We start from the raw sequence: 27038 nt of genomic DNA on the forward strand, positions 1-27038 counted from the left end.
TAAATAAATAAATATTTGTAAAAAAATTCTCTACGAACAATGCACCCTCTAATTGCCTACTCTGGGGAGATGGCTCCCACTACCCCAACTCTGGTGTGCCATCTGCTTCTGTGGTTCTGAACTAAAATACCTTAGACATAGAGAAACTGTTTCTGAAAGCTGGAAATCGGTGAACTAAAAGGTCCAAGGGGTATGAGTGGGACTCTGACAGCATCTGCTATAACTGACCAAATCCTGGTTCAAACAATCAATCGATAAGTTAAATGTTATATGTATGTATGTATGTATTAACAAACAAACAAATAAGTCCATCCTCAGTGGGGGCAATTGGGTAAATCTTAATATGTATTGAGTACTAGATAATATAAAGGAATTATTTTTCCTATTTATAGTGTATCAACGATACTGTGGTTCTGTAAGAAAATGTCTCATGTTTTAGAAATGCATACTGAAGCATTTCACAGTGGAATTTCACAATGTTGATAATTTATTTTTAAATACTTCAAAGAAAAATCTAGGCCAAACAAATATGTCAAATGTTAGTAATTATTAAGGTTATGTGATGAATATGTAAAGGTTTATCATACTCTTCTCTCTACTTTCTTATATGCTTGAAATCGTTCATAATAAAAGGTTTTCAAAATCTTAAAAATGCATTAGAAAATGCCAGAAATTTTGAGTCTCTTAGTGCCAGAGCCAATGAAACCTCATTCCAATAAGACCCCACAGTCTTATCATGATACATCCGAGATGAATTTGAGTCAGAGAAAGTTTGGAGTATTTCACTGTCCCTTGAAAAAGAAAATGGAAAAGCGTGTAGCATGTTTTATAAAGCTTCCACGCTAAAATGCTAAAACAAAGACTAATAGGGCTAAAATGGGCAAACATTCAGCTGTCCTGAAAGCTTGGTTTTCCAGAGGCCCTATATCCTGCAGAAGCCTTAGTAACTGAGGACTAGCTTCTGCGAGGACATCAATTACCTCTTTTTAAGTCAGTGTGACTTGGGTGTCAGTCACTTGCAAATAGAAGAGTCTTGTTACATTCCTTGACCTATAAGGCTAGGTCATAAAGGACCATGTAGCTTTCAGTTTGTTCACTGAATATCTGCTCTTGGAACCCTGACATGTAAGAGGTCAGATACCCTGAGGCTACCATGATGAGGGGCTACATGTAGGTGCTCCAATCAATGGTCCAGCTGAGCCCAGCCTTCCCGCTAGCTATGCAAACGCACCAGACACGTGACTGAAGCTGTTACCCTCCAGACTAACACTTCCACCAGCTGAATACCACCCAGAGATCTCCATCAGCACTATATGGAACAGAAGAATGATCCAGCCATGCCCTGTCCAAATTCCTGACCCATGAAATTATGAGATTTAAAAAAATGGTTATTGTGTTAAGTCACTAAATTTGGGGCCATTTGCTATGCAGCAATAGTTAACAGAAACAGGAGGCCAGAAGGTGTGACCTATGCTGTGTAGTGGCAGATGCAGTTTTTAATGGAGCCTGAAACTTTTAAGAAAAAGAAGCCACTTGACCATGTGCACAAAACGAAAAGAACCTGTACAGGCGAGGAGTCCTGAAGTTTAAGTTTTAAGTTACATTGGTGTCACAATAGATACATGACTGATTGCCCAGGGTCTTGCCCCAGGACAATGACCTTTAAAGGGTGCAAAGTTTTAGGAGAATGACTTCAATAGGCATGAACAAAAATGATGAGAGGCAGAACTCCAACGTCTGGGGTCTCAACACCCTTCCCTGGCCCATGGCCTCCACCAAGAGAGTCCTGTGTCCTATGGGGGGGGGGGAGGGATGATGCTGAGCCGTTTCATCCTCCCAAGGCCCTGCTGCCACCCACATGGTGACTCTTTCCACCATTTGGTGTCCATTCCTAGAGGCCCTATAAGCCCTTCAAAGTCTGTATTTTCTTTTCTTTTCTTTTTTAAAATATTTATTTATTTATTTGCCTGCACCGGGTCTTAGTTGTGGCATGCGGGATCCAGTTCCCAGACCAGGGATCAAATCCAGGCCCCCTGCACTGAGAGTGCAGAGTCTTAACCACTGGGCCATGAGGGAAGTCCCCAACGTCTGTATTTCGAATATTGAAAATTCTTTCCTCACCCTCCAATCTTGCCTCTGTTCCAGGAGCACACGACTCTGAGTGTCACCCTCAGTGAGTCACCCAGCCCAGACACCTGCAAATCAGCCATGAGTCCTCCTCCCAGCTTGGATCAACGGTGGAGAGTCTGGGTCCCAGCAGTTCTTGAAGTCAACCTCTTCTCTCCCTGTCCCTGCTCCCACTGGTCATTTTTTGGTGCTGCCATCTCTCACGGCTCCCCCTCGGAGGGGTTCAGCCTTCCTCCTAACAATCTATCCAATCCAAACGCAAATCTCACCAGGCACTGCTGTCAATGGCTCCCGGTACCCAGACTCTGAAAGCCTTATTCTGGAGTTCAACGATCTCCATGATCTGACCTCTAACCTCTAACATCACAGCCTGCCCCCTCCTCCTCCCTCTCCACCTGCTCCTTTAGAGGAACCCCTCACTCCCTCACCCATTTCCTGCCATGAATTGCAATGCTGCCCCTCATCAAGCCCCTCAGAACCCAGCTGCAGCCTCACCCCTTCTCAGAAGCATCTCCAGAACCCACACTCTCCAATTTGATGACCTTTCTCTATGGCCCCTTGCTCTGGGCAGGATGCCTCCCATAACTTGTGACACTTTAGAGGATTGATAAGCTGAACTTGCTCCGAGCTGTTCACTCCTCTGTGAAATGGGACAATATCCACACCAAAGAATCTGAGAATTATAATAATGGAAGCCTAGTGAGTAGGCACTGAGCCAAGAGCTCTTTGCACAATACCTCATTTAATCCTCACAGCACTCAAAGTGGCATACACTACTATTAGCCCTATTTCACTGAGAAGGAAACTAAGGTGAAGCACCTTGCCTAACTTGCCTTTCCCTGGCAGACCTCCCTGGCCCTGATCAGTGCCTCCTCCTTGCCTGCTTAGTTGCCTCCCCCACTCAACTCCCAACACATAGTTTTTATTGGGCAGGGATGGCACCTGTGTTGCACTGGGTTTGGCATTCAGTAAGTACTTAGCAAATATTTGCTGACTTGAGTAATCTGTGAATGAATAAACCTAGCCAGTGACGGAGCCTGGATCCCAGCTCTTGGCTCTTTCTCACCCACTGAGCAGGATCCTGTGCAGGGAATGTGCTTAGTACAGGACCTGGCACACAGTAGGCACACAGTGCTGCTGTTGGAGGAGGAGGAGGAAGAGGAAGAGGAGAAGGAGAAGATAATTTTAAAAGGACTACCATTTCGGTTGAGTGTGTCTCCCGCAAGGCACAGGACTGAGTCGGCTCCAGCCGGCTTAGGGAAGAGTTTGGAAATAAACACAGACAGTAGCGATCAGGAAGGGAACTCCTGTCCCATCTTCCCCTCCCAGGAGAAAAGAGGTGATGCTCCCACCTTTGTCCTCTCCATCAGGGGTGAGAACAACGCCCCAAGCGAGAACCCCAAGCTCCTCCCCAATACGGATCCCAGGGGAGCTCAGGCCCCAGCCCCCTCCCGCCCGCTGCGGAAGCTCCCTGAACCAAAGGTGCCACTCTTCCGCCCCTGCCACTCCCACCGCTGCAACCTAGCAACCCGGCTTGAGTGTCCTGGGCTCTGATTCTCGCTCCTCAGAGCCTGGATGTGCGACCCTGGGCCGGTCACTGTCAGCCTCTGAGCCTTAGTCTTCCTGACTGCTCCGTGGGCAGCGGAGTCCGGGGCCCCGAGGGTGCAGGACTTTGCCAGGCGCCTGTGGCTGACCACCCTGGGTTTCTATCGTCGGGCCAGGGAGGGGAGGAACCTTGGAACCCCACTACTCCACCCCTTCTAACTTCCACCGCGGGAGAACCATTCTGAGTTCTACGGAAGACGACGCTTGAAGTCCAAAGCTGAGGCCGCGGCCTCTCTGGGCGCTAGGAGCAAGCCGCTTCTCCTCTCTGGGCCGCACGTGTACACAGGAGGTGGGTTACCGCAGAGCCCCCGCCGTCGGCCAGCCGAGACCGCTTCACGGGAGGAGAGGGAGTAACAGGCCCACTGGGAGAATGGAAAGGAAAAGAGATTCAAGGTCCCCGGATGGTTGGACAAGTCCCTGAACCATTCTGGACCTCGGTTTCCTCCTCTGTAAAATGGAGACGATAATAAACAACTCACTGCATTTTCCCGGGTTTGCCGTGAGGATAAACTAAAATAATGACCTTGAAAGCTATTAAGCTCCAGGTGTTCTAGAGAGTGGGTAACGCGGGCCCACAGGCCGCCTCTCTCCGTCTGACCTGAGCACCAGCAGGAACCAAAAACTTCAGCGGACCCAGTATAGATCCCTCCTGAAACCAAGAGACCAAGACCGATCTTAAGCTCACCTAGAGTGGGGAAGAGGGCGGATGCCGAGGAGGGGGCAGCTGGAGCGCGGGTTGAGAGAGGACGCGAGGCCTCGGAAAACCTGGAGTGGGAGGAGGGAAAACCTGGAGTGGGAGGCTTGAGAGCGCGCAGCCTTGAGGCGCAAGAAAGTTCACACTTCTAGAAGCTCCCGCACACTTTCTTCCGCCTTCCTCTCTACTTCCTAGGTAACTCTCCCCTCTTTTCTTTCTCGTCTCTCTCTTCGTTCCTCCCTATCTTCACTGCCCGTCTCGCCCCAGCTCTCTCTTGCCCCATCTCTCTGCTCTCGCCCCTTCTCCCCCCACTTCCAGCTCCTCATCACCCTCGCACTTTATAACCAAACAGCCAAACCCCTTTCCAATTAAAGTGGAATTAGGCAACTCAATCAAATTAGTTCCCTATTAAAGCCCTTCTTTATTAAACCGTTTTCTTGTCCCTGCTATTAAGTTTCACCGCCTGGCGGAACTCGAGCCGGCCCCAGAAGTTTACCTTGGGAAGTCGCCGGCCCAGCCTAGGGGAGGGGACACCCTGTTTCTCGGAGAGGGGGAGTCACCCAGCCAGAAGCGGGAGGGACTCCGGGAGGCCGGAGACGGGTGTCGGCCCCGGAGCCGCCAATTTCCTCAGCTCCGCTTAAGGAGGGAAGGTAAAAAAGGGGCGCGGAGTGAGGTCGGGCTGGAAGGCGCGTCCTCACCGCCGCTCTCAGATTACACTGTCTAGGGCGAAGGCAGCGCCCCACCACCCCAAAAATAACCCCCAGGCCGCTGGCCTCTGTGAGAGAGCGGTCTTAGCCTTCCCTCCCCAGCCGCCGTCTCGGCTGCCGTTCCTTCCAAACCTGAACAGGGAGGCGCGCGGCGGGCGCCCAAATCTGCGCCCCGGAGAGAACGGGAACCCGGCCGCCGGCCTCGCAAGACTCCGGGGACCGAGAGCACTGGCAAGGCGACCCCTCCGCAACCCGCGCGCCCGAGCGGGGAGTGGGGGGGACACCAGGTCCCACAAGCACGGCGGGCGCCGCTCCTCCCGGAGTGCTGAGCGCGCGCCTCTCCCAGGCGCTGCAGGAAGTTTCCTCGCCCCGCACTCCCGAGGGTCGTAAGCACCCTCCGGACCTCGGTCAAGCTTCTCCCTGATACCGCGGTTCCGGCGAGGAATTAAGATTATCAACCCGGCCGCCCGAGAAGCGGGACGGGATTCGTTGCTGTTTTCTTAGAAAATAACATTTATTTCTAGCTTATGTCTAGGCAAAGGAAAGCACAAAGTGAGCCATTCTCTGCAGCAGCGTTTTCTGCTGCCGGCCCTTCGGCCGAGGTGCCTGGCGAGTCCCGCGAGGCGGGGATGGGCCCTCCGGCGGGCGGTTCCGGCTCAGTCACGGGTCACTCTGTTCCTGCTTCAGTGCGCACCTAGACCGCTCCTTAGGGAGAGACAGGCCGCAGGCAAGAGGGGTGGGTGGGCAGGATTCGTCTCGAGTTTACAATATATTTAATCTATAAAACCTGATAAGTACAATGCGCGCATAGTCTAATTTTTTTCCGTTTTGTCCTTTTTTTGCTTGTTTTTGAATATTTTTCACGTTAATACCGAGGTCACCTACAGATTACAATTAATAACTTAGAATTCCATTTTATAACATTATACACTGGCTTGTATATATATGTATAGTTTATATATAGATTTATACATATATAAAAACTCACACTGCACCAAGGAAACCCATGCTTATCGGCATAAGCAACAAAGAGAGCGACAAATACCGCAACGAAGAAAGTGCACCTTAGAACTTGTTTCCTTTTTTTTTTTTTACAATTGATATCGATATATATGTGTGTCCCAAAGACTCGACTCAGTGCCAAGAGATTTATACATCCTAAATTTATATTTGTTAGAGCGAATATTAAAAATTTTTTAAGGGAGGGGGAGACACAGAAGACAGACTCTCGGACTATCCTGCCAACCATTTGGGAGCGCGGGCAGGTGTGACGAGCATAGCGACAGGAGAGGCAGGAGCTTGCGCAGCGGCTGCAGCCTCTGAATTCTCAAGAATTCCCGGCCTTCTGAAGGGATGGGGAGCCTTGATGGGGTCGCGGGACGAGGATGGGGGTCTCACATCCCCTCCGAGAACATCTGCATCTGAAGCTGCTCCTCTTTGCTCAGCTCTCCCCACCCACCGTCCAAAACAAAACTGAAAACCACCTTGGAGCGAGAGGATCCCAGCCGGGGCGCAGAGAGCGCACCAGGCAAAGACGGGCCGGCAGCCCGCGGGGCAAGCCTGGGGTCCCTGTTTGGGGGCCGCCCGACTGCCGGGCCGCTCGCCCTACTGCTTCTCAGGGGCACCATTGACCATGGGCCCGTACAGGCCGCCGCCGTAGGTAGGCTCCTTGTGCACAGAAGCGGCGGCGGCCGAGCGGTCGCGCATGAGATCACTGAAGGCGTAGTCCATGGGCGGGCGGAAGCCGAGTGTGGGCACCAGGCCGGCGGTGGAGTAGGGAGCCATGAAGGCCAGGCCGCGACTGTGCGCCGCCGCCGCCGAGTAGGCCAGGCGCAGGGGGCTGAGGCCGAGCGGCGCGCCTAGCGGGTAGGCGCCCGCGTCGGCGCCGAAGTGACTGGCGTTGGGCTGCAGTGGCGAGAAGGCCGAGCGGCTGCTCAGCGAGCCCAGCGCCCCGGGCGCCATGGCGCCGGCCAGCAAAGGTCTATGGTGCGGAGGTGCGGCTGGGCCCGCCTGCAGCGGCGCGGTCAGCCCCGGCCCCCCGGCGGCCGCGGCGTCGACGCGGCCAGGCCACGCGTCATCCGCTGCTGCTACTGCCCCTACCGCGGCCTTATCGGGGGGCACGGCGGGGCCGAGGCCGGCCGCCAGGCCCCCGCGGTGGTGGTTCAGCACCTGCTCGATAGCCTGCACCACGTCGCCGCCGCAGCCCTGCAACACTAGCTCCAGGACACCCCGCCGGTGGCCCGGGAAGACGCGCGTCAAGATGTCTAGCGGCGTCCGCTGCCGTGGACCCGGGCCCCCGCCCAGCCCGGGCGCGGGCGCGGCCTCTGCCTCTTCTTTGTCGGCCTCGGAACCGGATTCTGAACCCAGAGGGCTGGCGGATCCCGGGCTGTCCTCCTCGCCGCCGCCTCCGGGGCCAGCGCTGCCTGGGCAGCTGCCACCTGCCTCCTTGGAGGCCCGGGCCAGGGGCGACCCAGAAAAGGACTCGCCGTCGCCGTTCTCCGAGCCCGAGCCCGCTCGCACCTCTGGGGACGATGTCCCGGGACCAGAGTCCGCGCCGTCGGGTGATAAGGGCTTTCCCGGCGGCGGCTGCGGGCTGCCTGCGCGGCCTGCCTGAAGCAGCGTCTTGGGGAATACGTCAAACTTCTGTAACTTGGCCTCTAGGAGGGGAGAAAGGGGTATGTAAAGGAGGGTTATCAGGGAAGTGACCGCACCCCACAGCACCAGAGCCCTTTGGAGTCCAGCTTCCTTTCCCTCTGAGCCTCACAACCCTCATTCACTGGCTCCAAAACCCTTCTTTCTTTTTCTTCCAGCATTCTTTCCCCTCTGAGCCCCTACAGCCCTGGCTCTTTCTCGGCTCCCAGAGCGCATTCTCTTTCTGTACCCAGAACCCCAACCACCTGTGCCCTGTAACCTCAGTGTCCAGTGACCCTCTTCCTACATCTGTGCCCAGTACCTTCACCCTTCCTAGTCTCGGCCTGCTCTGCAGAAGTGGCCTGATCCAGAGGTCAAACAGGAGCCAACACAACTTGCACCTGCACCGCACCCTGTATAGAAGACCTCACTCCACCCCTGTGATTCCAAGAGCCAACCCAGCCCTGGGTGCTCTGTGGCCCTGGGCAGCACAGCCTGGAGGGGAATGCACCTTGGGCATTTACAAGATCCCAAGCCTCTCTACAGGCAAAGGTAGAGCCTCTATTTCTAATCCATCCTTTCCAAAATTAAGACCTAAGTGGGACTTCCCTGGCGGTCCAGTGGTTAAGACTTCACCTTCCAACGTAGGGGGTCCAGGTTTGATCCCTGATTGGGAGCTAAGATCCCACGTGCCTCCCGCCAAAAAACAAAACATAAAACAGAAGCAATATTGTAACAAATTCAATAAAAAGACTTTAAAAGTGGTCCACATAAAAAATCTTTAAAAAATTAAGACCTAAGAAGTTCTTTCCTCCCAAGCTGGAAGCTGAGTGAGCCCAGGCCTAATTCCGCACCCCCTCCCCCAAAAGCCTAGGGAGTTTCGAAGAAGAGGGTGCGGCCAGAGCCGGACAGGGAGTGCACTGGGAAGAGGAAAGGGGATTGAGAGAAGGGAGAGAGCACGTACTCTGAGAAAAGGGAGGCGAGCGGGGAAGGAAGCTAGAAAGAAGGAGCAAGGCGGTTGACCAGGGAACATTAGGAACAGGAGAAACGGAATCCTGCGGGGGCGGGGGGGGAGTGGGGTGGGGAAGGAATTCGGCGTCTTCAGTACCTAGAGAAAGCGAAGCGGGGCGGGGGAGGGGACTTGGAGAGGGTCGGATTGCTGAAGAGAGTTGGGAAGGAGCGGAGGGATCTGCGGCTTGTGGAGAAGCGCAGAATGAAAGAAAAGATAGGACGCGTGGGTTCTCGCGCTGGGGAGCAGACCCAGCGAAGTGATCAAGAAAGCTGGGACATGGCTGCGTTTGGGTAGAGGCAATAAGATTAAAGCGTTTACATTTGGGCCTGCGGTGAGAGGAAGGAATAAAGTGCAAATGCTTCAGAAAGGGGAGAAAGGAAAGTTTGTGTGTTTGTGCCTCAAATCGAGGGCTTGGTGCGCGGGCAACTCCACCAGGTGGGGTGTTTGGAGAACGGGATTCTACTCTTTCAGTACCGAGACAAGTCCCTGGGCCGCGCGCCCCTGAACCCCGTCCCTGCTCCCCTCTCCTCACCTGAGCTCCCCGCGCCCGCGGCGCCGCCTCCGGTCCCCGCGGGCGCTCCCGCTCCCGGCCCCCCACCGTCGGCGGCGCACACTGAGCCGAAGACCTCGTAGGCGGGTCGCGGCGGGATGATGCCGTTGGCGGCGGCCAGCGCCAGGCCCTCGGCAGTGCCGTAGAGGAGCTGTAACTCGCGCGCCTCGTTCTCTTCCTGCGCCTGTTGCCTGCGCAGCGCCACCTGCGCCGCCATGACGCGCTGGCGCTCGGCGATGAGCGTGCACTTGGCGCACAGGCAGTCCTTCCAGCGGCAGTAGCGCTTGTGGCCCTTGAGCGCAGACACCACGCCGTGGTTGCGGCAGCGCGCGCACTTGGGGGTCCGCGGGTACTTCTCCGCAGCCCGCAACAACAGCGGCGGCGCTCGCAGCAAGCCGCCCGCCACGCTCACAGGTAGCGAAGCGGCCGCCGCCGCCGCCGCTGCCACCGACGCCACCGAAGCCACGGGCGGCCCCGTCGCTGTCGCAGCCGCCGTCGCCGCGCCGGGTACGCTGGGCAACTCGGAGCGCAGCTCCATGGCAGGACCTGGCGTGGAACACCGTGGGAAGAGGGGAGAAACTTGCGGTGAGGAGCGCATGGTGCGCTAAGCTAAAGCGCACCCTGGAGGAATCCAGGTTTAGAGAGGGGCATTTCGGCAGCGGGAGGTTTGGCTAGCAGTTGCCGAATCGCTGGGAGGAGGTGCCTTTGGAGTCCCCTTGTAAATGCCCAGCTCCCCGACCCCACTCCCACCAGAGTTCTTATAACTGAATTATGTATTGGGTGTAAGATTTCATCTGAATCAGTGGTTCCACTGAAAAAAATTAAAAGACATATAAAGTTTGAAAGTCATTGGTTCAGATGAATGTAACACGGGTTTGGAAAAAAAAAAAAGATCCCCCAGAGTTTAGCAGAACTGAGGTTAGACAGGCAGAGAGAAATGTTTGTTTGATGGGACTCGAATTAGAAAATTTTGACCCAACAGTTAGACTGATGCCAAGAGCAAAACAGGAAAACCCAAGGCGAAACGTTCAGTTTTGTAGAAGGGTGAAGAGGAGGGTAATATCAAAGCATAGAGTTCAGCTGGTTGGGCTGGAAGATTTTTTGCTGGTGGGAGCAGGAGTTGGAGAGAAAACTCAGGGTCGAAAAAAAAAAAAAAAGCTCTAGGAAGTGGAGTGAAGGCTAGGAAACAACTCAGGGGCAAAGTTAGGCCCAGGAGCCCAGGGACCCGTGGAAATGTGGGGGTACAAGTTCCAAGGGGCGGGCCTCTAGCGGGGAAGAGAAAATGGTGTGGAGCGGAGTACAGGAGGCCTGGGGAGGTGGATTACAGAGGAAATGCAGTAGAAGGATCTTTCCTTCTATAGGCAAACCCAGCCCGAGGATTAGCTTGAGGGGCGAAGAAAACAGTGAGAAACAGGTAATATGGGGGTCTGGGACCCAGGGTCCACGCGGGAGAGAGGGGTGTGCGTGAAAAAAAAAACCCTCAGGCATAGGCTGGGCTTGGAGATGGAGTAAACCTGTGGCACAGTTTTTAGCCTTGTAGTCTGGAGTAGTCGGGGAGGAAAAAGTATCTTGCAAAAGTTAAGCATTGCAGGAGGGAGAGCCTTTTAGCTGACCAACTCACCCGGCCTTCCCCTCCCCTCCCGGTTTAGGGATCCTGTCGTCAGACACGCCCTCTCCATTCTGGGGCACCGCGGGACCCCGCTCGGGAGCAGATTCCCAAGTTCTGGTCTCGGAGTTGGGTTCCTGGGACTTGAATGGCCCAGCAGGCACCACCGAGGCGTGGGAGTCGCCTCTGGAACTGGGTCTGAGAGAACGCAGGAGTCCCCCCTGCGCCGTGGCCTCAGAAGGCCCAAGCGGGCCCAACTCTAAGCTTCCGCCGCGGCCTCCTCTGGGTCCCCGGTTCCCCGCCTGAGCCCGAATCCTGGTGTCTCCACCCAAGAATTCTGGGCCCCGTTCCTTTGCGCGCTGCCTTCTTCCCTCAGGCCCCTCGAGCCGCGCAGTCCCTGAGGCCAGAGTGGCCCGGGCTTCATCAACAGGGGCGGAAGGCCGGGCCGCCTCCCCTGCCCTCCCTGCGGCCCTCAACTACCTGCCTTGGGCTCGGGGATCCTCCTCCGCGGGCGCTGCACGCGCCTCCCAGCTCCGCTCGCGACGCTGGCGCTCTCAGCCTCTTCCCCTTGCCCCCGGCCCCTTATCTGACCACGTCACCCTCCTTCAGTCACCATGTCCGAACTTCCGGACCCCCTCAGAACGCTGCGCAGTCCAACCCTTCCGTCGGAAATCGGAGCCGGGGAACCGTTTAGGGATCGACTGGCTGGAACCCACGACCCGGCCCTTGCCGCGCCGCGTCCCCTCGCGGAGCGCGCCGGACGCTGCACACAGTCTGGCCCCAGCTGCCCGGCGCTGCCAGACTCTCAATGAGCAGCTCCCCAGCTCTATTGTTGCTCCTTAGGGCTCCATTAGACAGAATTGGCCAACAATGTGGCGCCTGCCATTGGCCAGGGGAGGCAGACGGCGCTCTGATTGGCCGGGCCCGCGCCCGGGGAGCCCCGCACTCTACAGTGTCCGAAAGATTCGAAACTCCAAAAGCTTCTCTGAGGGCCTCGGGGAGGGGAGGGGGCGCTCCAGGGAAGGAGGGGGAAAAAGTGGGCAAGGAGGAGCGTTGAAAATACCGTGACAAGTAGTTTCCGTGTGCCCGAGAGCGTGTGAATTGCGCCTAATTACCGTGTCGGGTGCGCCTCTAAGTAGACGTGTGTAACCCCTCGGTTTCTGGGGCGCGGGCTCCGCTGCGCCGCTCTCACTGGCCGGGGGCGCTTGGCAAGGTCAACCTCCCCAAGTAGCCCTGGCGGCCCAGGGCGGGATAGGGGCAGGTGACAATTTAATTACCGCGGTCGGGGTGGGGGTGGAATGGGAGCGCGGGGGTGGAGAAGGGAGGGTGCTCATGGCATAAATGCCAGGAAGATTTTTCCTCCATCCATCCAGCTCTGTTTCGGCATGCTCCCAAGTCCAACGCGTTTGGGGTAGTGGAGGCTGTTTTCCCCCCCTCCCCCCACGCCGCCTTTAAAAGGCAGATCCTTTATTTTAAAAGTCCTGGTACGATAGGCATCACGGAGGGTAAGTGTGGGTTGAGGATTTTCGTTTTTAAGGAGCCGGGAGAGGAGAAATGGGATAGCGCTTCCTGTCGGCGCCCGCCGGGGCAGTGCGCTCTGCGCCTTTCCTTTCCCAGCCCCTCTAACCCCGTCCTTCTGCCCATTTTTCTCTTTCCTTTCCTCACTTCTGCAGCATCTAGATATCTTTTCCGTCGTGGTGGGATTCTTTTCGTCGTTGTTTTAAGTTAAAAATTTGATTTTCTTTTTTAAACGAAAGTAAAAAGTGGCTTCTCTCTGTCTCCCTATATCCTCTTGGACGCAGGACGCACATCAGTCTGCCTGTTCTTCCGGTCCAGAGACAAGGTCGCCGCGGGCCCCAATGAGTAGTTTTAACTTTCGCCTTACCCTCCCGTCCTGACGTCACGGCTCTGAGGAACAGCTCGGTGCGCAGAGGAGGTAACAGTTTCGGATTTTGTTTCCCTCTTGAATGGCAACATCTGGAATTAATGCCGCGGTCCTCAGGCGGGATCGCCTCGGGTTTCTCTCGCTGTGATTCTCTTTCCCTTTACTTTCTGTCTTTTCCTCGTTCTAATGTTCTCTCACTCATTTTTCTTTTCTACTTTTCTCTCTCTCCTTCAGAGTAAAGAAAATTCGTTTAATTCATGAGAAAAAAATGAGTTTTCCAGTCGTTCTCCCTCCACTCCCGACCAAGGGTTGCCGCGTTGCCCTTTCGAACTTCCAGGGCCCCCAGGCTCTGGCCCGCGCCAGCCGGGGCTCGGACGTACTGGGCGTGCAGACTCGGCCGGGAGCCTCGGAACGCAGCCCCTTCCACTTGGCAGGTCTACTGCTGCCGGCCCGAACGCCTCTTACGCCGGGGGCTGGGGATTGGGGTAGGAAGGCGAGACAAGCGAGGCCCCACCGCACAGCGCGGGACCTCGCGCAGGTTCCTCGGCGAAGCCAAACCGAATACCGGGGCGGGGAGGGGGTGGTGCGCGCAAGAGCCAGGCAGATTCGGACAGATTGCTTCCAGAAAGTTGACCAGGGCCGCGCGCAGCGTGCTCAGACCTTGACAGTCTGCGATAAGGCTAGAAACCCGGCTGTTCGCTCCTAGCAAATTCCACTCGCTGGAGCCTGAGAACATGTTTGGGAGAGAGAAAGGGATCAGCTCCCGCTGGGTCTCCCGCATGGACTGAGGGTAAGGGAGTGAGTCTGGGATAAAAATCCTTTAGGAGCGAAGGACCCAGACCCCACCTTCCAACAACTTGAGGTTATGAGGTCAAGGAAATCTATGCGTTAACTGCACCCTGGCAGGGCAGTGGGTGGAGGAGAGACGACAGAATCCGGCGCCTCCTCCCAGAGCTACCTTGGATAAAGTTTTCGAGACATTAATTTAAACCCCAAACGAAATGAACAATAGAAATCTGCCTAGCTTCCGGAGGGGCGTTGGCCCAAACACCCCTCTTCTCACTTGAGGCCAGGCCACTGTGAGATTCCCCCAGTCTGGTCCCAGTGATCCTGCGGCAGCCAAGCGTCAAGCCACAGGATTTGGGATCCCCGCGTTTTCCCGCTGGCGTAGAAGGAATCTCATTTTCTTAAGTTGGGGAGAGGACACATCCTGGAACCCAGACCAACCAGAGGGAACCTGCCCACCCCTAGAGCAGTCACCTCCCTCCTTGGGATCACAGCCCAACAGGTCCGGGACCCACAATCTTTCTTTTGATATCCCCGAGGTTCTGATGTCCCCCCTGCTCATGGGAGTGAATGTGCCATGGAAGGAGTCAGAGTAACCGTCCTTGGTCGAAGTCACTGCACTCACACCTCCATAGGCCACTCTGAGCTAGTCCTGATTTGGCCTGTGCTCTCAGAGGGGAGCAGACCAGAAGGGGGTGGCTGGACAGAGCTGCCAGCGGTGGGGAGAGCATGCCCAGACTGAGGCATTAGGGGCTACGCCCCTGACACACACCAGAGTGTGGCTTCACAGCTGGACACACAGTCTGCACGTGTGACCTCATTCTGCACAAGTCTTGGACACACCTCGTACCTGCACGGAGTGTCCGCCCAGTGGGTGCATGCATCTCTGACGCTGCTCTCCCACCTGAGAGGATCCCTTCGGAAAGTTTGATGGACTTCACAGCACTCTCATAAGCATGTCCTTATTCTGAGACATTCACTCGGTGAGTGACCTCTCACCCAGGTGTTCACAGATTCCCATCTCAGTGGCTGAACACCAGACCGGAGCATATGCTCGTGCACTTGCGCCATCGCTCGTCCACGGACCTAACCCTACCCGAGGGCCTTGCGGGCCGCTGGACCCTGAGCAGAGAAAGCCAGACCTCCGGGACAAATGAAGTGGCTGAGGGCAGAAAGCCCATCTTCACAGAGTCACACACATACACACTCACTCATGCACGTCCTCCTGGCTCAAACTCATTTGCTTACGCCTCTGCCGTGCCAGGGTGTGAGGGCCCCGGGGGAACACTCTGAGCAACGAAAATCCACCTCCTTCATGTCTGAGACTGGTCCCCAACCCTCGCCCCTGCCCAGGCAGTGGTGGGGTACAAAGGGATAGCCCTGCTGGAGACCCAGGGTGAGGCCGGGGCTGGGGACTGAGGGTATGGAGGGGGCTGGAGGCGCGGCGCGGTGGCGCAGAGTAGGAGCAGGGCCGGGGGTGCTGGTGGGGAACCCGGGTGGCATTGACTTTTGCGCTGTTTGCCCGCGGCCTCGGAGCAAGCAGACGCCATCTGTTTGCCGGCTGCGGCGCGTCGCGTTTAATTACCCTCCCGGCAGCCTAATAGAGATGATATTAAACTAAATCTTTCTGACATTAAAAGTAATTATCCTCAAACCAGTGGCTCCGGGACGGAATCGCCCCTCCCATCCCTACCCCTCCCCTGGCCGCGCCAGATTCCGTTAGTTTGGCTGAAACTCCTTACCCGGAGGGGGGCGTGGAGAAAAGAGGGAAGGTGCCTTTGGGAGGATTCTCCGCCGGCCGCCCCAAGCACGCTGTTTCTTGAACAACCACGGACGCTCTTGTGCATACGACACGCGCGTGGATACTTACACACCTGTATACGCATAGACACACAACGACAACATTTTCCGCCGGATCAACTCTCGAGCCACGTTAAGATGTCAGCCGCGTGCACCCCCAGATGGACAGGGAGAAGCGCAGCCTGGCTTGCAGTGCAGGTCCCCAGCCCGCTAAAACGGCTTTTGCGTGGTCAAGGCCACAGGTCCGGCCTAGGCCAGGACCAAGGACCCAGGTACAACTTTGCAGCCAGAAAGACCCTCTGCCATCGTGGCGCTTGACTTCTCAGGCGCTCTTCCTGGGAGGGACCCTGCGCCTCGCCCTTCCTTCACAGTGTCTTAAGTCGCACCATGCCCTGTCTCTGAGAGGCAAGTCCAGTTAGCCCACTTGACAGGTGAGAAAACAGACTCAGAGAAGTGAGGCGACTTGACCCACATCTTACAACTAGTACAGGACAGAGCAGAATTCGAACCCAGGCGTACCAGGGGAGGCCCCTACCCAAGGCCCAAGTTCTGCCGGGGTCTAGGCGAGGGCTCGGGCTGGATGCGGGGGACGGATGTCTGGCCTGAGGCCCCTCTCGGAATACTTACCTCGCGCCCCCGCAGGACCAGTCCCTTCCCCGGCTCTCCGGCCCCAGGGAAGGAGTGGGCCGGGGCCCTAGCTGAGGGCGGGGGAGCCAGGGCATCCACGCGGGGTGCGCGGCCGGAGCCCCAACACAGAGCCACAGCAGCAGCCCTCCTTTGGATCCAGCCCCGGTGTCTGCAGGTCACGCGCAGGGGAGGCGGCCGCCCAGGGTCGCCAGGCTTCCTGTCTCCACATCCTTCTCGTTGAGTGCATCTGAGCCTGGGACAAACGCGCAGAGTGGTGTTCATTGCTCAACTACTTGCTTCTAGTTTTGAGCGCCTACTGTGTACCGCTACTCTGCTAAACGCTTGGTGTGTGCTGTCTTGCTTGGTAGGCAGTCCTTGGGGGAGGTGTGACTTTCCGCGTTTCAGGGTTGAGTCGGCGAGTTTCCAAGGTTCAGCGAGGCAACGTAATTTGCCGGGGTTGCAGTGCTGCTGAGCCTAGAGGAAGAGAGGCACCCAGATCCCACTCCCACTCTCAGGCATTTTTCTTCTCACCTTCAGTTCTGGGCGGGTAGGAGCAGGCCTGGGGGCTTTCAGCCGATTCGATTCCATTCAACTTGCTGATTATTCATGAAAACGTGAATACTGGTCATTCATTCATTCATTTCACTAATATTGAGCACCTAGTATGCGCCTGGCCCTGAGGACTGGAGATAAATCAATCGTGATGGGCCCTTAAAGAGCTCGTTGGCCAGTTGTGGACACAGTCATCTGTCAATGACCTCACAGTGAGAAAAGGGCTGCGGTGGGAGTGGGCAAAGAAGGGTCAAGGGACGCTTCTGAAGAAAGGAACCCCTGATGCAAAACGTCAGGTTTCCCAAATGGAAACATTATTATTGCCTGTTCTGATAAGTAAAACATTATAAAACATTTTACACATTTCAGCAAAGAATATCTGGAATATATATATTTCTGTGTGCCTACATTTACAAAAATATACTTTTTGTTACTTGCTTTTTAATTTACAAATATAAGCATTTTTTCTTATCAGTCAATATATCTGCATAATCTTTTAAAAGAATTGCTATGAACTGTAGGTACATTGTATGAATGTACCCTAATTTATTTAGCCAATTCCCTATTAATAGGTATTTAAGTTTGTTTCCAATATTTGCTGTACTGAAAAAATGCTACAATGAACATCCTTTGTGAACTTGCCTAATTATTTTCTTAAGATAAATTCCTAGAAATAAGATTGATGGTCAGAGGGTCAGAGGCTTTTTTTTTTTTTTTAAGGTTTTGATAGCTACCTGTCAGCCCTCAGGAAAAGTTGTATCAATGAACACACTCAACAGTAGTGCATCTGCTGATCTTTTTAATCTTTGCCAGTTCAAGCAGGAAAAATGTATCTTATTGTCACTGTAATTTTCATTTCCTTAGTGATTCCTTAGTTTTTCCTATGTGTTGGTCACTCATGTTTTTAAAAAATCTATGTATATCTTTGCTTATTTTTCTAACGTATAGTTTCTCTTTTTCTTAATTTGTAATAGCTGTTTATATAGTAAAGGCAGCAGTATCCTCTTATATGGACATATGCTGCATTTCTCCATTTTTGTTTTTGTTGATCCTGTTTTGTTATTGTTATACCAAAATTAAAATTTTTCATGTAGTCAAATCTGTCATTTTTTCTTTATAGATTCTATTTACAGGTCATACTTAACAAGGGTTTTTCAAATCCAACTTTCTAAAAGCATTCTTATATTTTATATTAGAGCTTTTAAAATTATTTACATTTATATCTTTATTTGAAATTAATTTTGGTGGAATATGTGAAGTTTGTGATTTAATTCCCCCCCCCACCAATGATTTGCCTGTTATTACAGCACTACTTAATAACCCACTCTGTCCCCACTGACCAGATAGCTACACTGCATTCTCAGGTGAAATTAGGTCCTCTCAGTGCTTTCTCATCTAGGGAGCTATTTCCTTTTGCACTAGTATCATATTTTAATTATTGTAGTTCTGTAACACTTTGAAGGGCAAGTCACCTTCTGATTCCTGATTCTTTTTTTTTTCTCCAAAATTCTCATGGATGTTTTGGAAAAACAGTTTTCTGAATAAATATGTTAGAATTTTTAAGGCTAGTTCCAAAAAGAAAGTGAAGTTTAAAAAGCCCTTTGGAAAGTTGGTTTAACTGCCTTTAGAAATTAATTTGAGGGAGATTATACGTCTTCACAGTATGGTATTTTTCCATCTAGGACCCAGAATGACTTTCACTTATTCACAACTTTTATGTCTCTTTGTAAATTTTATCGTTTTGTTCCTATAGTTCTGTTCCTTAAGCATTCCTTGGCATTTTATGTGGCTATTGTGAATGGAATCTTTTCACTCATTACAACATCTAACTGGTTATGATAGGAGCAGAAGAAAGTTATGGATTACAGTATACTTATCTTGAAACCGGCCTCCTTTCTGACCCCTCCCCCTTTTAAATTAGTTCTCACAGTTTCCTGGAGCTGAGTTTGGAAGGACCTGGAATTGACCAGGCCGAGGAAGGGAGGGAGAGAGAGAGGCGATTCTGCCCAGACAAAACGGTGCAAAGGCCCAAGTGATTTGCAGGTCCTCCTGGGACTTTGGGGACGGTGTGTACACGCAGGGTGGTCTTCTTTGGACCTTCCTTCTCCTGGCCTCCATCTCCCAAGAGGGCCTTTGGAAACAGCGATTCCGGGAATCAGCCCTGGGGCCGACCCGCCAACCAGACTCCCCGCCATCCAGACTCGCGACTCGGGCGCCACCGCTGCTGTGACCCCCTCTGGGCTTGCCTCCCGGCCACACAGGAATCAGACTGCCTGGAGGATGGCAGTGGTCTGGCTACCGCATTTGGGGGGAAGAAAATGCGAAGAGGAAGGGCATTAGGGCTTGGTTCTTGGGCCGAAATCAGCCGGGTTTGAGTCCTGACCCTGCTTCAGAAGTGGAGGGATCATCTGTCAGCAGCCTGTAATCCCCAGGTCACTGACCAAAATGAAGACATGAGAGAGGGGTGTGGCTTGGAGGGAGAGACCTAATCCATCCTCGCTGGCAGCCTCAGACTCCCCCCACCCCCCGGGCCTATCTCCCTCAGATAAAAGAGCTCTCCTACTCTTGACTTCCACCGCCACTGCCCTGGGACCGCCCAGTCTTCTTTCATACTGTGTATGGTGGGTGAGTTCCAAGCTGCATGACTGGCTCAGGACTGGATACTGGTTGGCCTGGAGCCCAACATGTTCACTCTCTTCTCTGGCCAGGGCAGTGGCAGGGTTGGGGTCGGGAAGCTGGCTCACAAGTAGGCCCTTTTGCCCCAGTGGGTGGTTCAGACTCCAGGCTTGGGGTGGCAACGAGGTACAGACACCCCCTCCTGGTTCCCAGGCCCAGGCCAGTCAGTTACCTGGGAAACTTCTACTGGCTCTTTAGCACGCAGCCCCTTGGATGCCCCCTGTACTTGTCAGAGGTACCGTCCGCATAGGCTGACCCTGTAAGCTCTCCGAGTGCCTCTGCATTGCCCCCTCTCTCAAGCCATGCAGCCACCCATCTTCATCTCCAATTCATACTGAAGGAAACTGAGAGAGGAAGTGACTTTCCCAGGGTCACACAGCTGGGGCGGGGGGTGAGGACGAGAACTGTTCTTTGCATCTACAGAAGAGACTGGTTGGAGACTTGGAGGTGGAGTTGAGGCCACTTCCTTCACCCCCATTTCTCTGAACTGATCCCCTGGGGATGGGTAGAGGAGGGGTGGAGGAAGGTGTTTGGAGCCTCTTTTCTTGGGGGTTTCTTCACTCCCTTCTGTGCACCTAGAACCCCCCTTCGCCCCTCAGGACTGACCACACTGTGCCCTCACTGCCAGGCAAGAGTCTGGCACCACCCTTCATGTATCCCCAGTACCTCTGGTCACAGGGCCTGGCTGAGCAGGGCTGCCAGTGTGGAAACAGACCTGGGCTGGAGTCCTGCATTTGTCACATTTCCTCCTACCTAAGATGGGAGTAAAAACAATGCTTTCATTGGATCATTGTGAGGCTTCAGTAACACAATTGATGTAAAGTCCTCAGTGTCTGACACGTAGCAAACACTCAGGTATATTGGGTATTATTATTTGTTAGCAGTTGTTGGATGAATGATTTCCTCTCTTTGCCTGCAGAGAGGAAAACCGTTCCTTTCTTGGTACCTTTTTGCCTCCATTAGAAGGAAGACTGGGGAGCTGGGAGCTGGTGACAGGAAGTGCCTCTGCACTTGAACCATAATCTGAAAACTCCCTCAGAATCAGAATTCTGATGGATTTGCATGGCTCAGAGATCTTCTGGCAGGCCCGGGGTATCTCCCTCCCTCCCCACTCCACCGACCACCTTCTCCAGGGGCTCCATTAACCAGAACATGTTTGTCACAAAGCACAAAGCACAAAGTGGTACTGTGTCAGTAAGAAAGGAGCAGCCCAGCCCAGGGCCCACCCCCAGCCTCTGGAAGCATCCCCCACTCCTCTCTTCTCCTCCACTATTTGGAGCACACCCTGGCAACTGCTGGTTCTTAGTGGGGCTCCCCAAAGGCAGGGGCTGGGCTCTGTGCCCCCGTGGCACAGTACACTTTTATTCCAGAGAACCTGTTCTTCTCTCTGTGTTCATGACCTCCCATAGCATATAAAAAACTCATAAAATGCACCCCTTTTTTATATGAAGAAACTGAGGCATGTAGGCAACAGCTGTGCAAGCCAGTTCCCCACTGATACTTGGTGTAGTTGAAGGCATGCCAGAAAGGAGGCCTTGGCCAAGTCACTTCAGTGCTCTGGTCCTCCATTTCTTCATCTGTAGAATGAGAAAAGGTAGACCTGCTGGATTTGGAAATGCTCTGAAATGAGAAATGTCTATGCAGACCCAGCTAGGAAGAAGACGATTCCCATGTGGGATGCTCCATCCAGCTGAGGCCTTGGCATCCACCTCTGGAAATAGAGCAAAGTTCCTGGCCTCCACACCTGGTTTCCCTTGCATGTGCTTCCACCCAACTCCCAAAACACAGAAAAATTTCAGTAAGACTCTCTTTGTTGCCAACTCCTCAGGAAAGTCCTATGCAAATGTTACCAGTGTGTGCTCAAGTAAGGCAATAACATTTCCAGGGGCCTGGAGACCCGAGCCCAGAGGGGCAGGCTCCAGTCTGATCTTGTAGGCTGCTTACCTTCTCAAACTCTGGGATCTGACTGTTGGGCTTGGGTGGCCCCATTCATTACAGAGCAGACTCTGGCCAGAGCTCCTAGATGGGCTTCACCCCTCTCCAGAAGCCCTCTGACTGCCCGGACTAGGGGTCTCCTCTGGGTTCCCACAGCTCCTGGAACTCCTCTAGCATTGACCACACTGCCTTGAAGTTGGTAGTCCCACCCCAGCCTGGGAATTCTGGGCCAAGGGTAGAGGCTGAGAATCAATGTTTAACGAAAAGCCTAAATGATGAATGGATGGATGAGTCAAAACTGACCCAATCTCCATATGGAAAGGGAACTTAAAAGTACTTAAATTAAATGCTGGTCTGATGAAAATGCATGGTGGGAAAAAACATTTACCTTGGAGTTAGACAGGGTTATGTTATATAGTAGCTATGAGATTTGGGGCAAGTGATTTAACCTCTCTAAGCCTCAGTTTATTAATGTAAGAGACAGGGATCGTATGTTCCACCTCAGAGGGCAGTTCTGTAGTTCATTCATTCGTATAACATTTACTGTCTGTGCCCTGTGCCAGGCCCAGTGGGGACAGACCTGTCATGGTCTACAGGGGAGACTTCTGTGCATATAATCACAGTAATGTCATAAGTGTTCTACTAGGGGTAAACACGGGGATTAGAAGGGGCCCTAACTTGTCCTGGGGATTCCATGAGGCTTCCTGGAGGAGAAGTAGTGGGGTGGAGTGATAACTGCCTGAATTCTGGAGCCAAACTGCCTGTGTTTGAATTTGACTTCTTGGTTTACTAGCTGTATGACCCTGGGCAAATTACCTACCTAATCTCTTGTGCCTCAATTTGCTCACCAATAAAGTGGGGAGAGTAATAGTTCCTACTTCATGGGATTGTTGTGAGGAATAAATGAGTTCAGCAGACATGATATAAATGTTCACTCTCTTACCAACAGCCATTTATCAAGCACCTACACAGTGCCAGGCCCATGCTGAGGGATAAAACAACAAATCAGGTTGACATGGGCTCTACTCTTATGGAGTTTATACTTTAGGTAAGATCTGAATTGAGTATCAAAGTACAAATTGCCTCTTATCTAAGGAAAGTTTGGAAGAGCAGAGAGCAGAGGAAGGAACTCGGGCTGCTGACATTTCACAGGCAAGCAGAACAGGAAAACTACAGAGGGGACAGGGGGGGAACTTTCAGAGAGGTGGGAGGAAAACTAGGGAAGTGTGGCATCCTGGAAGGCAGAGGGGAGTGTGTGGGAATGTTTCTTATACTCTATCATCTGTGGGCTAGAAGTCACAGCTACTGAAGCAGCTCAGGGAGGGAGCCTCACTGATGAGGGGAGACACAGCCGGCATGAGGGTTGGGCTCGGATCCAGACTGGAAAGGTCAGCTTCTCTCCCTACCACTGCATGTCTCTGGGACAGTGACGTAATTTCTCTGAGCCTCAGTTTTGCTAACTGTAAAATGAGGACATTAACAGTAGTGACCTCACAGTGATTCTGAGGCAGCTGTGGGAGGACAGGGCATAAAGCCCCCAGCACAGTGCAGGGCTTACCTGGGGGCTCAACACCAATCCCCTTACTCTTTGTCTCTCCTCACCAGCTCCAGCTCCAAGCAATTAACTGCTTCAGTAACTACTGGGTGCATGACTGCTACGTGCCAGACCCTGGGCTGGCTAGGGGAATAAACAGACGACGACGACCCGGCTCTGCCCTCACAATGTTCCCAGATAAGCCGGATGTTAGAGATGGAAGTGACCACCTTATTGGTACATGACCATCATTGTTTCTTTGTTTGAATTCAGTTAATAAGCACAAATTTACTCTGTGCTTACTATGTACTAGTCATTTCACTAGGCCTTAAGGATATGAAGTGACTCAGACTCTTTGGGGAGCTCACAGCCTGGGGGTGGGGGAGGGAGGACATGAGAGCAGAGAGTTACAGTTCAGAGCAATCCAGTGCTTCAAGAAAGTCAATACAGGGCTGAAGACTCACAGCACAGGCACCTAACCTGGAGAGTGTGCAGAGGGTGTGGCAATGGTCGGGGAAGCCATCTTGGAGGAAGTGAAGTCTGAACTGAAAGTGAAGGCTGGATGGATGGTGGTAGGAGTCTAATGGTGATGGAAGAGCGCTCAGGGCAGAGGGAATAACATGCAAGGACAGAGGTGATAGAAAGCTGATGCCTTCAGGAAACTGTAAGGTGGTTCAGTATGTGTGTTGAGGGTATGGCTGGAAATACAGATGGGGAGGGAGGTAGGGAACAGATGACAGGAGTTTTAAATCCGATTTTATTTGGAGGGCAATGGGAAGCCTTTGTGGGGATCGAAGCAGGGGTGTGGCATGGTGAGGCAGGTGTTGTAGAAAGCTGTTTCTGACAGCTAGGTGGAGACAGGTCTAGAAGAGAAGGGACTGGAGAAAGGGAGATCAGTTAGGATGTGGTTTTATAACCCAGGTGAGAAATGATAACGGTCTGGAGGGAAGAAATGTCAGTGGGACAAAGGATGAAGGAGTAGGGAGTGGAGTTAGGAGATGTCAGAGGCAGAAGCTATGGGAACCTTCTTAAATCACTGCAAGTACTTAAAAATAAAAGGCATTGCTTAAATTCTGGCTCTTGACACACTGGGGAGTGAGTCATTTTTGGAAAGCTGAGTTTTCTATAAAACTGACCTTTTATCCCTTTTAGCATCCTCCAACATTTAAAGATGTTGTTACTGTAATTACTATTTGAAATGCCTTAGTTATGTCATAATTTCCTTGAAGGTAGCACTGCATCATCATAAACACAGCAGGAGCTTTGGAGACAAAGGTCTGGGTCCGACCCTGCTCTGCTCGTTACTAGCTGTGGAACTTGGGCAAGTCACTTCACCTCTTTGAGCCTGTTGCCTCTTCAAGATGGGGTCAAGATCACTCACCCAGCAGGTTGTTGTGGGGTTACAGGAGGTAACATATGTAATGCTCTGAGCATGGTACAGGGCTTATCCTGAGTGCTCAGCAAGTTAGTCCTCCTCCCCCTTCTTCCTTCCCATCATGCCCCGGGCTGATCCTTATGGACACCAGTAATGCAGTGACACTTTGTGCAGAGCTCTTCGACCTTCCCTGAAGGGCCCTAGGGCAGTGCTCCTGGATTTCTTGTAACCGCTTTTCATGTTTTCTGTGTCTTCCCCCATAAACTTCCACTTCTCACTGCTGTCATCACCCATTCTCTTTTCCTTTTGTAATCCCATGAGTTTGCAGACCAGACAGTAGTTGTTCTAACTGCTTTACATGTTAGCTAACAGTTAAGTGTTAATTCATTGAATCTCTACAACTTTATCAACCAGGTACTGTTATTATCCATTTTATAGCTAAAAAGCTGAGGCGTAGGAAGGTGAGGTGACTTCCCAAGGGCACACGAGTAAGTGGAGGAGTGGCTTGAACCCAGGCAATAAGGCCCCAGAGGCTATTCTCTTAACCACACATTATGTTACCTCTCAAAACTGAGAACCACAACTAACAGAGAGTCTGCAAACTAAGAGTTAATGGACTGAAGACTGGAGAGCAAGTCTCTTTTTTGGTGTCTCCTTTCAGAGCACACTTTCAAAATGCAAGAGCTATATGGCCATTTGGGCTTGTTAAGGGTTATCTTCCAAAGCAGATTATGTGAGACAGGGAGAAGCACTAAATGTAGAGAGAGGTTCAAGGCAAGAAAGCCTAGTTGTTGCATCTCACCCTCTTTGTGGCTTTTAGATTAAAAAAAAAAAAAGGCTTGATGAGAAGAAGAATGGACAAATTCAACTTCCCAAATGGTTTGATGTTGTTTGCATAATGTAAGTGGTGGCTGTTAAATTTTGGCAGGTCAACTGAACCCACTGAGAATCTGAGAAATACAGACACTCCTCCTAGAAAAGTACACATCTAACTTTTTGTATACAATTGTAGGGGATTCTAAGATCCATTCTTGGACATGAAACTTAGAGGTTCTTTATAGAATAGTTGTGGCCCTGAAAGTCAGAGCCTGGGGCTTGAGTTCTGATTCTTCTACTGACATTGTGTGACTTCAGGCAAGTACCTACCCTCTGAGCCTCATGTACAAAGATGGAATGATCATGCCTGCCCTGCTTCTCTCACGGCAGTGGACTGTGATGATGGGTGTGGAAGGCGTGGTAAACTGCAAAGTGCTGTGTGAATGTTATCAGGGCACTGAGGCTCAGAGAAGTTACTCACCTTAAGGTCACACAGCTATTAAGTGGCAGAACCAAGTTTCAAACTGAAAGACACGGAGGTCTCTGGAATGTGTGTGTGTGTGTGTGTGTGTGTGCACGTGTGTGTGTAGATCTGCCTCCAAGAATTTTAAAAAGGATCAAATGGGCTAATGCATGTGGAAGGGTCACTTGGACTATAAAGTGCAATGCCCATGTGAGTTACTCCCCAACTGAATTCAGGATTCCATGTTCCATCTGCCTGTGGGATCCAGGACTGGTTGGATGAGGGGCTGAGAGGGACGGTGGAAGTGTGCCAATCAGAGATGCTTGCTTATGACAATTAAGACCCTTTCTCACAACCAAATGAACAACTTTTATGCTTTTGGGGAAATCTGCCAGAGCTCTGCAACCTCTTTAAAACCCATGTCATTGACCAGCACACTCAACTCAGAATGTCTAGCTTTGGGAGTAGCAATTTTAATGCAACTGCAAACTTATTTTGTTTTTAATGTCACCAATAAAATCCATAAAAGCCTGATTCCTATTCTCCTACACTGAAAAGGGAAGATTCCATAAAAGAACTCAGACTTCATTCAGATGCTTGCAATTCCAAGACGAACACCTGTATGTCCCATAAAACTAGTGGTGCCAGAGCATGACAACATAGCAGACCAGAAAACTCCCCCAAACGGCACCTTCTGAGAGGCAGTGGGAAACTGGCAATACTTCCTTAAACCTTCAAACTGATGCTCCAAACATACAAGTGATAATCCAAGAAACACAGAGGAGTGAACTGGAATGGGGCAGGGATGACAGCAGCCCTGGAACGTCACTCCAGACAGCTGGGCATAAGAACACAGAGCACATATTCTGATTGACACATTTCTGCGTCTGGAGGCTGGGATATAAAGCCCAAGGAAGTGTAAGGGTAGGAGGAAGAATTACAAAGGACTTTGCTATTTTTGTGGTGATAGTAAGACACTTAATGCTTTTCTTGGATCCAAACTTTATATAAGTCATTTTAATGTTGTATTTGTAAGAAAGGGCATAAAATTGCTCTGGCCTCCTGTTCTGGAGCTCAGTAGAACAGAATGGTATGAATGAACAGTGATAATTAGCTGAGGCCTTTCCTAGCAAAGGGGCCCATAGGATAGGATTTCATGGGACTGAGCAAGAAAAACCTTCCAAGGCAGGGTTGAAAAAGGGTGTGTAAACTTCATACACATTCAAGTAGCATTTAATAACTTTTATGAAATTGGTTTCAGAGTAAAGTCTGTATTATTGGAATGCAGAAGTGAAGATGATGGGGGAAACAATATGATGACGTCAAACCCAAATTAGATGGAACAGGTTAAACATGAAAGTGAATTCAGAGTCGTGTCTCTCCAATCCCCACCCACACATTGCTGCTGTTCCTGAGTATGGCCTGAGTTCGAGGTTGTGGCTTCTCCACAGCAGCTACAGAACACGGTCTCCCTGGAAAAAGAAAAGCTGGTGCCCTAGTGCATCTGTAGCATTGGAAATGACTGTCTCGTGGGGCCATTAGTTTAGGAAGGTGGGAGTGGAGCTGGACTGGAAGTGCTCAGGTTGAACTCCCCCACTTTGGGTCTCTTTTCCTTTCAGCCTCCCTGGAGAGACCCCTGGGGCCAGAGAAGGCCTGC

At 52.1% G+C, this 27038-nt stretch overlaps 1 protein-coding gene across 1 annotated transcript; it reads right to left on the minus strand.

The window, feature by feature from the left end:
* Window positions 1–6301: 6301 nt before the first annotated feature.
* On the minus strand, window positions 6302–11483 carry DMRTA2 (DMRT like family A2). Its single transcript, XM_060083389.1, has 3 exons — window positions 11413–11483; window positions 9309–9872; window positions 6302–7790 (listed from the first exon to the last, which is right to left on the minus strand). The coding sequence occupies exons 2-3, from the start codon at window positions 9862–9864 to the stop codon at window positions 6739–6741; spliced, it is 1608 nt and encodes a 535-aa protein (XP_059939372.1). The 5' UTR covers window positions 9865–9872; window positions 11413–11483; the 3' UTR covers window positions 6302–6738.
* Window positions 11484–27038: the final 15555 nt, after the last annotated feature.

The sequence above is a fragment of the Mesoplodon densirostris genome, chromosome 2 (genome assembly GCF_025265405.1).
Source record: "Mesoplodon densirostris isolate mMesDen1 chromosome 2, mMesDen1 primary haplotype, whole genome shotgun sequence".
In the NCBI taxonomy this organism is placed as follows: domain Eukaryota; kingdom Metazoa; phylum Chordata; class Mammalia; order Artiodactyla; family Ziphiidae; genus Mesoplodon; species Mesoplodon densirostris.

What these genes read in the sequence shown, in the direction of transcription:
- DMRTA2 (XM_060083389.1), bottom strand. Translation starts at nt 9,864, where the DNA reads ATGGAGCTGCGCTCCGAGTTGCCCAGCGTACCCGGCGCGGCGACGGCG. An exon ending in CGCGGGCGCGGGGAGCTCAG is followed by an intron (nt 7,791 to 9,308) that starts GTGAGGAGAGGG and finishes CTCCCCTCCTAG; the next exon opens with AGGCCAAGTTACAGAAGTTT.